Source organism: Trichechus manatus, unplaced genomic scaffold, assembly GCF_000243295.1.
Source record: "Trichechus manatus latirostris isolate Lorelei unplaced genomic scaffold, TriManLat1.0 scaffold00215, whole genome shotgun sequence".
NCBI lineage: Eukaryota > Metazoa > Chordata > Mammalia > Sirenia > Trichechidae > Trichechus > Trichechus manatus.
The window spans coordinates 2,215,861-2,226,252 of record NW_004444151.1 but is presented as its reverse complement, the minus strand read 5'-3'; the positions used below and the strand labels follow the sequence as shown (position 1 = coordinate 2,226,252).

The 10,392-nt window shown below is 38.7% G+C and overlaps 1 protein-coding gene across 1 annotated transcript in view; it reads left to right on the top strand.

Annotated features, from left to right (window-relative positions):
• Positions 1-10,392, top strand: part of LOC111822827 (fibrocystin-like) — a 51,176-nt gene that overhangs the window by 6,056 nt on the left and 34,728 nt on the right. The window contains exon 2 of the mRNA XM_023742673.1: positions 10,214-10,349. Coding sequence (XP_023598441.1) covers positions 10,214-10,349 — 136 coding nt within the window. The remainder of the gene's footprint in view (positions 1-10,213; positions 10,350-10,392) is intronic.

Sequence of the window (10,392 nt, the reverse complement as noted above, 5' to 3'; positions counted from 1 at the left end):
TCTTTTTGTCAGTGTTGTTAAATTATTTATTTATCAAAGTGTTACATGCCAACAATTAAAAATCAGATCATAATAAAGGATTAGAATTACAGCCCTCTTCTCTGCCATTCCTCCCTATTCCCTCTCTGCCTCTCCAGAGGCAACTACATTCAGCTGTTTTTTCTGATATTTAGCTATATATCGTGAAAGAATGTACTTATATAGTTTGTTTAATCAACATTAGATATATTGTCTTTGTATAATGGTTAAGATTTAGCTTTATTATGTTGATCTATCCCTACTCTCTCTTCCCTCCCCTATTCTCTCCAAAATAGGAAGTAAGCATTTTCTGTCTTTTCATGTGTGAGTCTCATCCCCACCCTCTATGATACCTGATGCCCCAAAGTTCCAGACCTTTCTAGCTCTATCAGTTGTTTGGCTCCTCCTGGTCTTTATCCTTTTCTAGAGGCACATGGGTTATGATTCTTATGCTTGACTAAGTCAGTTACAGGAACCTCTGTTTTCCATCTTACAAAACTTTGTTGACCCCTATTGTCAGTTGTCTGCTCACTTGTCTTCCTTATCCCTGTGGATTTACATCATTTTTATTCATTTTTACTCCTGAGTCATTTCAGTGGAGTTTGTAGAGGGAGCAAAGATAAACGCATGTGTTCAATCTTCCCTTTTTAACTGGAGGACCCCACTGGGGTCTTATTTGTACACACTGTCTTTTATCTGCAATTCTGGCAGGATGTATTTTATATTGCTTCCTTTGTTTCAGTAGAAACTTGATTTTTGCTTTGTTTAATTACCTATCGTCTTTTCTCTCCTCACTCCCTCTCTCCTGCCTCATTCATCCCTATACTAGGAAAAAAAAAAAAAAGCCTCTAATAATATTCTTTCTTGCACAATAGAGTTAGACATAAATGTGCATCTCTCATGCAAGTTTAGCTATTGAAATGCTAAAGCTATCTGTGGTTGGCAGAATTCCTAAAAAGGTCTCTCAAAGTTGTGCTGCCTTAATCCCTGAAACCTTGATCATCCCAGTGATTACGTTATGATATTTGGCACCATTAGTTTTAAGATAGAATATTCTGGATCATCCAGCTAGACCCAGTCTAATCACATGAGCCCTTAAAAGAGGGGAGCTTTCTCCTGCTCTGGCAGAAGAGGAAGTCAGAGAAATTCTAAGTTTGAGAAAGACTCAGTGTGCCACTGCTGCTTTGAGGATGGAAGGGGCTACATGACAAGTAATATGGGTGGGCTGGAAAGGTAGAGAGTGGATATTGGCTGACAGCCAGCAAGGAAACATAGACCTCAGTTCTACAACTGCAAGGATATGAATCCTTTTTCTAAAAAAAAACAAAAAAACTTTTTATTGTGCATTAGATGAACGTTTACAGAGTAGTTCCCCATTCGATAGTTTGTACATAAAGTGTTCCATGACATTGGTTTCTTTCCCCACAATGTGTCAGCCCTCACCCCATTTCCATCCTAGTTTCCCCGTTTGCTTTTGTCCTGATTTTCTATTCCTTCCCGCCTTCTCATCTTTGCTTTTGTGCAAATGTTGCCCTTTTGATCTTGTGTAATTGATTGTTTTAAGCAGTATATTCCTCTCGAGTGTTATTGTTTATTTTATGGGCCTGTCTGTGGTTTAGCTGAAAGGTAGTCTCCAGGAATGGCTTCAGTTCCACTTCAGAAGGGTGTCTTAGGGCCATAGTCTTGGGGGTTCTTCTAATCTCTGTCAGAATAGTAAATCTGGTCTTTTTTGTGAATTTGATTTTTTGTTTCACAATTTTTCTCTCACTTTGTTCAGGACCTTCTATTGTGATCCCAGTCAGAGCGATCGTGGTAGCTGGTCACAATCTAGTTCTGGTCTTGGGGTCATATAGGCTGTGATTAATGTGGTCCATTAGTCCTTTGAACTCATTGTTCCCTTGGATCTTTGGCTTGCTTCATTCTCCTTTTCTCCAGATAATGAGAGCAATAGATGTATCTTAGATGGCTGCCTGCAAGCTTTTAAGACCCCAGATGCTACTCATCAAAGTAGGATGTGGAACTTTGTCGTTATGAACTATGTTGTGCCAATTGATGTAGATGTCCCCTGAGTCTGTGGTCCTTTGCCTCGAGCCTAGGATCTACAAGGATATGAATTCTGCCAAAAACGTGAATAAGTTTGGAAGAGGATTCTTCCTGAGAGCCTCCAGATAAGTAGTGAATGCAGCCAAGCCTGTCAAGACTCCTCATGTAAAATTGGAAATGAGTTTGTGCTAGTGTAAGCTGCTAAGTTTGTGGTAATTTGTTATGCAGTAATAGAAAACTAATGCACTATTTCACATAAAGCCTTCTGTTTATGACATTGCCATGGACGTGCAGACATTTAAAGGTCCTGGAAACAGTTACAGTGAGGGTGTAGCATGTCACTGTGGGTGTGTATATCTGTGTGTGTGCACACGTGTACGTGTGTGTACACATCACATTAGTGGCTTTTTAAGTCTTCCTTCTTTGTGTAAGACACACCCTATCAAACTGACTTTGAATAGAGAAGAAAAGTAGGTTTCTCAATAGGTGACACAAGTCTCTTGTCATTCAGTCTCATTTAACATTTCCTCTTCTGCAACCTTTCCATGTCCCAGGGCACCTTCTTTCTAGAAACCAGCTCTTTGGAATATGCAAGAAGAGAATCTTTCTGTCAATACTAGAACAATGCTCTTTTCAAGATAGGCTAAAGCTGGCAGAATGTTTATTCTGGGAGAGATCCCTGTGTTGTCAGCTTCTCTCTTTCCTTCCCCATGGCAAAACCACAGCTTTGCCATTAAAGAATGCTTTGACACATAAGGAGCCCTGATGGCAAAATGGTTAAGTGCTCGGCTGCTAACCAAAAGGTCGGCGATTTGAACTCATCCAGCGACTGCATGGGAGAAAGATCTGGGGACCTGCTCCCATAAAGATCACAGCCTAGAAAACCCTATGGGGCAGTTCTACTACGTCCTAAAGGGTTGCTAGGAGTCAGAATCTATTTGACAGCACACAACAACACAATACGAATTCATTACTTTGTTGAGTTAGGTAGGTGGCAAAATGACCATAATAGCATATATATATATATATATATATATATATATATATATATATATATATATATGTGGCTTTGTGGGAGAATGAGACGTTCTGCGTAAGCAAACTTTTCATACAATTAAAAATTGTTCCTTTAATCACTAGCGTTTTTTAAAAGCTTTCAGTTCTTATCTTAAATAACAAAAAAAAAATTATATATTATCCTGCCTTATTAAATGGGTAATAATGTAGACCATTCACATTTTTATTGATGATTCATGATCATCATTAAAACTATCATTTATTTCACAGCTTGTTTCTGCAGTAATGCCCTTGGGGACTATTGTTCTTATACTAAATGGCCCCAGACCACTATGCCTTTGATTCTTGTTCTGCAGTTTATATTTTTTCCGCTATTTTCCCTGTGAACAGAATGTTAATTGTAACCTATTGCTACTGTTGACATATCTGCATCTAGTAGTTCCCTGCCCTCATGCACGTGTAGTTCTAATTTCAAAACTGATCTTTTCCTGGAACCACGCTACCTTAAAAGCAAATAATTTAAGATTTAAAAGTACATACAACAAAGTCCTAGGTAAATATAATAAAGACTCCACGAAGCTACATTTCGATATTTTTTTATTCCCCACCCAGTAATTTAACAGCTATTATGTTAAAAAATTATATGGCTCATGAAAATCTAGAGATTTAAAAACTAATGGACAGGCAAAACAAACATCTACTCAACTACTTAAGAATATATTACATTCATTTTATTAGCCTTATCTATTACAAAGAATAATTAATTCAACATACACCTGCTTAACCATTAATTTACTTTTTCATAAAGTTAACTTAAGTATATTGTAATCTTTACAATATGTATTATGTGGTCAAGAATCCAACTCACTATTACATCTTTCAGAGTACCTAAGCACAGTACCGTGTACAATAAACGTCATTAAATATTTTGTCGCAAATAGTGAAATACAGACTGTTTGGCTTTACAATGTTCTAATACTCCTTGTAACCAATATCCTGCATTAAATCCCCTCCATTAGAAAGGTTTCTGTTTTCCTGGCCAGACTCTGATTGCTACAGCAGCTCAGCACAAACAAGAAATTTGGGATATTTGTGTATGATCTAAAAAATATAGTCAGAGTTTCCATTCTCCTAGATAAAATATTCATACTAAAGACCTCTGTAAAGTGTTAAAAAGCAAAGATGTCACAGTGAGGACTAAGGTGTGCCTGATCCAAGCCATGATATTTTCAGATGCATGGGAAAGCTGGACAATGAATAAGGAAGACTGAAGAAGAATCGATGCTTTTGAATTATGGTTGGTGAAGAATATTGAATATACCATGGACTGCCAGAAGAACCAACAAATCTGTCTTGGAAGAAGTATAGTCAGAATACTCCTTAGAAGTGAGGCTAGTGAGACTTCCTCTCACATACTTTGGGCATGTTATCAGGAGGGACCAGTCCCTGGAGAACGACATCATGCTTGGTAGAGGGTCAGCAAAAAAGAGGAAGACCCTCAACGAGATGGATTGACACAGTGGCTGCAACAATGGGCTCAAACATGGCAACGATCGTGAGGATAGCACAGGACCAGGCAGTGTTTCATTCTGTTGTACATAGGGTCACTATGAGTCAGAACTGACTCGATGGCACCTAACAACAACAACAGATTTATTATAAAATATCATTTCAATGATTTACCATCTAAGTTTATCAGTTAGATTCTTGTTCCACAAATTTTTGCTTGCCATTGGCATAGGTGGAAGATGTGCCATATTATTCTGTGCTTTTATATATTCCTGGCACACTCACTCTATACCTTGGATTACTCAAATTTCAATTTGAAATGAACAATTGTCAAGGAAACACAAACATTTAATAAGATGCATTACAGCACAGATGTGAGCACTCATCTTGAGGAGTGCACTAGAACTTGTAGTTGGCAGACCAAGATGGGTGGTGATATTCCAGAGGCATTTAGTGACCTAAGAAAGAGGAAGTGCATGATGGGTACTGATGTGGCATTGTGTTGCTGTAATAACATATATTGTGTGCTTACAGTGTTCCAGGCTTGGAGCCATAATACCATAGTTCCAGAAGGGAACCATCAGGTGATCAGTCATTGCTTCCCTCCTGAGTTGACAGCCTCTCAGAACATCTGATTAGGTTTAATAGGGAGCATAAGGACCACAACAGTTAAATGATATGTGTCAAGTCAGAAAGATAGCCAGAAAAGTCACTCTTTTCTTACAAACGATATAGAAAAGCATTCCTGAGGGGCAGAGGTCATGGTGTTTTATTTATCTTTGTCTATCTCACAGGGCCTTGAAGAATGTTTTGTCCATAGTCACCACCACCACCCGTTGCCATAGAGTCGATTCCAACTCATAGTGACCCTATAGGACAGAGTAGAACTGCCCCATAGAGTTTCCAAGGAGCAGCTGGTGGATTTGAACTGCTGACCTCTGGGTTGGCAACTGAGCTTTTAACCACTGTACCACCAGGGCTCCATTCGTCCGTAGTAGGAGGGTTAAAAGATGGTCATTAAACTAAATAAAGTAGAGAACTTACTTTTCTTCTCCTAAGGCACAGAATCTTCCAAACTCCTTTGGAATTCAGGTCAGTTCCCCTCATGTGCATACAGACTATTCTGCTTTATGTGGCCTATTTAAAGAGGGTAATGGTGGGTCTGTGGCAGAATTCTCAACTTCCGTGTGGGAACCTGGGTTTGATTCCCAGCCAGCGCACCTCAAGTGCAGCCACCACTTGCCTGTCAGTGGAGGCTTATGTGTTGCTATGATGCTAAACAGGTTTCAGCGGAGTTTCCAGAGTAGGGGAAAAAAAAACAAAACTTGGCAATATACTTTTGAAAATCAGGACCCTATAGGTTACAATCATGGGGATAGTGCAGGACCAGAAAGCATTTTGTTCCCTTGTGCATGAGTTGTGGGGGGAGAGAGGGGTAGCCATGAGTTGACTCAAAGGCACCTAACAACAACAAGCCTGTTAAAAACAATAGAGATTAAAAGTTCTCAGGACACCCTGAAACATTTAATCAAGACTTGAGGCTCTTTTATAGGAACCTGGCTTAGTAGGTTTCAGGAGGAGAAGGCTGAATAGGGAGATAGGGAGTATCACTAATCACCACCACACCTCCAGCATAAGTCTAGCCCTGAGTCAATGTTGGGAAACCAGCAATCTTCACTTGTTTGCTGGGTTTGTCATGCAGATTCAAACGGCCCCTCCTCCACTAGGTAAGCGTTTTGGATCTGGCAGATTAGAAAGCAAGAGATGGAGTGGAGAGTGATGATCTCTGAACTGGAAAATGTCTGCATTCTCTTGATCTTTCTTTCTCAGCCTGTGCTTAAGCATTGTAAGGGGGAAAAAAAAAAAATTCTTCCACATACCTGGCTGGGTATTGGAAGCTGTTAAATAGTGGTTAAAACTGGGAGCATCAGAGGGAACTTTCCTCCCCCATTTTTAAAGTTTGGCTGTAGGTCATTCTGCCTACAGGCTACAGTCACATTAGCGGTTGGAAATTGGATAACGACAGCACAATGACAAATCCAGGTTGCTTGCAATAAGTTGCTAATCCCTTTGCTTTAATATCGGAGCAGCGTGTAATGATGTTTGGACATCACTCCAGTTTACTGACGACCCCACTGGGGCCAGCAATAGAACCTTACAACTGTGTAACAAGGCGTCAGGTGACTCCCGTCGTCACAGCAACGGACACTGGAATCTAATCTTCCCTCCATCCCTTCTAGCACCCAATAACGCCTAGATTATATAAGTGGCCCATCATTGCTTGGTAACTTGAATCAATTAACGTTAATTCGCACAATGCTATGATGTATTGTGATCACTTTCATTTCAGGGAAGGGGGAGAAATTGCTATAAGTCACCTAAAATGAGGTTGTCTGTGGTGCTGAGGTATTAATTGGGTGTCCATATTAAATGCAAAAGGAGCCCCATCGTGAAAGGAAAGTGGATGAGTGACTCTCTTGGCTGCTATTGACCTATCAGAAGAAGACAGTGCCCTTTTCCTTTGCTTTTATCTATTACGGTTTTCCCTATTGCGTGTCAAGTTGATGTATTATAAAAAATTCATTTGGTGACCTTTCACCCCCTTAGCAGATTAAACAATTTCACTTCGATGGCATCATTAACAGGACCCTGCATTTAATGATGATTTCTCTAAAAGGCCACGGAGATTCGATTTTAAGCTAACAGATTTATTGCACTATTATAACATATCGTAAAAAACTGTATCACCTACGGTCAGGTTTTAGGATAGAAACTGCTTAAGAGTTTATGTGGAGCTTAAAGTGGTATTACCTTGGGATATGCTGTAGCAGCAAGTCTCTGACCTCCAGTGAGATGCTGTTTACATTTAATAAGAGATGTTTGCTCACGATAAACTTTAAAGTGTGTCAGGGAAGGGCCTTTCCGTGGGTTTTCAGGCAGTTGGTTCCCATCCTCGGGTCACTAGACATCAATGTACTTATGTCAGACTCCCTGATAGGGTCTTTCAGTCTCTACCCAGACTGCTTGCCTGCATCTTTTCTCTGCATTGGAAAGCATTTAAGGAATAGGTTAAGGGAGAATTAGGACCTGGTAACAGTGTTCGAATTTTCCAATAACCTAGGACCCATAGAAGGATAGAATTAATAGCATGGATTTTAAAAATCTAAGTCAAATTGTTTCCTTAAAAAGGGAAAGGAGTCTTACCCACTTAGACTAAGCAAACTAATACATGATGATTGGTCCAGTGAATGTTGACTTTCCAGTGACTGGCTCCAGTGTAGAGGCCAGCGCCTTTATTGGCTGATGATCAAAGGGGCTCCGTAGGACCGTATGCCCCCACTCTGCCCACATTTCCCAGCATTCTCAAGGGAAGAGGGGAATCGCTTTCTACAGAAGCAACATATTTCTTAATCTCTTTGCTCTTCAGCTTTTTCCTATTTTTAGAATGATTCTTCACCTTTACCTGGCATGTGCCCTCCGTGATAAATAAATAGTTTTTCCTTTCTTCCTCACATAGGGAAAAAAAATTGGTCAGGGAATAGAGTAGCTGGCTCATAAACATTTAATTTGGTAGGCTACCTTTTTTAAAAAAAAAAAAAAAATTAAAGCCTTGTTAGACCTGGCCTAGGCTGTTTTGAGGATAAGTCACCAAGAGATGGTCTATATTAAGGTTTTTATATATATATATATATAAATATATCTCTATTTAATTGTCAAATATCTATTGTGTGCCTACAATGCAATAAGCTTAATAGATTAATGGTGTATTGCGGGGATATGTGCCATTAAAATATGGATGTATAAAGGCCTCTGTGCTGCACAACATGTTAAGACTTGTCCCCAACATGTTGAGACTTGTCACGACTTGTTTTTCCAAACCGGTTACTGATTGGCTTGTTTACCTGAATTCCTCCTCCTTTGCCCGAAACTTATTGTTATTCACCCAAAGCCCATTGTTCTGTTATTTACTTCACTGTTTGCTGTATTGACTATAAAATAAACTCCTGGGACTGAAGCTGGGTTCGACACCTCAGAGTGACCCTCCTGGCCCCACTTCTCTGTAAGAGTTGTGGCATTGGTTATTGTCTCCACCGCCCCGACAACCGTCGCCGCTGCGACAGTGTATAATGTTCTTTTTAAAATATTTTATTTATTTTTGTGACAATATACACAACCAAACATATATTCCATTCACAATTTCTATATGAAGAGTTCAATGACATTGGCTACATACATCACGTTGTGCCACCATTCTCATTATCTCTACCCATATTGTTTCATTACCATTAACTGAGGCTCTCAGCCCCTTAAAGTTCTCATCTGTGCTTTAGATTAATTGTTGTTGGTTTAAACTCATATAGATAATTCTTTATAAAAGCATAGTGCTCAAAGCAAACATTCTTTATTAATGGGGCTAAACTGTTGTTAAGTTTAATGATGGCTTCATGGGATAGTTTTGGTTCAAGGTTTAAAGATTTTTTCCAGGCATTAGATTTGGGGGTTCCCCCAGTCTCGATGGGTCTGGTAAGTCTGGTTTCCGTATGAGTTTGTAAGTATAATGTTCTTTTAATACAGTTAGTTGGTCATAAAAAACACCAAAACCAAAACTCTGAGTAAAAGATGTATGTAGGTATCATGGATTCATTGTCTTTTGTTTTATTTTATATTTATTCCATTTTATTGCTAAATCACATCAGCAAATAATATGCTTGAAGAGGGGAGAAGCAATATAGCTCATTCATTCATTGACTGCTTTAGCCCTTGGTCATATACTTACTAGTTGTAAGGCTTTTGGCAAGTTACTTCAAACTTTTTGGATCTCAGTTTTTTCATACATAAAATAGGATTGTAAAAGTACTTACCTCATAGTTTCATTTTAAAGATGCGATGAAGTAATATATGAAAATCTGAGAGTAGTACCTGGCATACTGTAAGTGCTCACTAAATGTTATTTGTAAGTATTATTTTACCCAGGGGCTTCATTCAATTAAAATAATTTAATCAATTAATTCCACAGTTGCTGAACCTACTTAATGCAAGGCACATTGTGGAGAATATAAATATAAACCATATTTGTGAGGATTAAGTGAGCTACTACACATAAAGCAGTGATATGCTAGAGCTGGTTCACAAGCATTTTTTCCCAGCTGTGTTTAGTGACTTCATGTTGTTACCTTGGAGTTGGCTATGGTGGAATATTTACACCACAGAAATTGGAAAACATTACAAAGCAGAGTCTTTTTCTTTTTCTTTTTCTTTTTTGAGAACTGGTTTACCAGCATACTATTGAACATGTCCCTGCTTTTTAAGTATTTTAGTCTGATAAGTTCCCTCATTGAGACTTTTATTGGCTGATCATAATAAACAGTGATAAAATCTAAATTCATGATTTATGCTTCTCTCAACACAGCCCCAGTCCATCCTTTATTATGGCTAAGCAAATCCATGAAAATAAATATACAATTATTATTCTTTGGTATACATTCACTGCACAATATAGTATTAAATTCCTAGAAACACCGGCAAATGCAAATATTATCACTGATAATAATGTATTCTGGAAAATAACCACTTCAGTGATATTTACAATCTCTGAATGTATTCTATTTATTTTTACATGTGCCAGAAATACAAGCAGTGTCAAACCTGGGAACTTGATATATATTCGGCCCCATACTCTTTCAGTCCTAGTCCAGCCTTCAGATGGAGAAGTGGGAAAAGAGCTTCCCATACAACCACAGCTTGTTTTTCTGGATGAGCAGGTAACTTTTTCACAGATAACAATCTTTGTATAGCGCTGGGAAG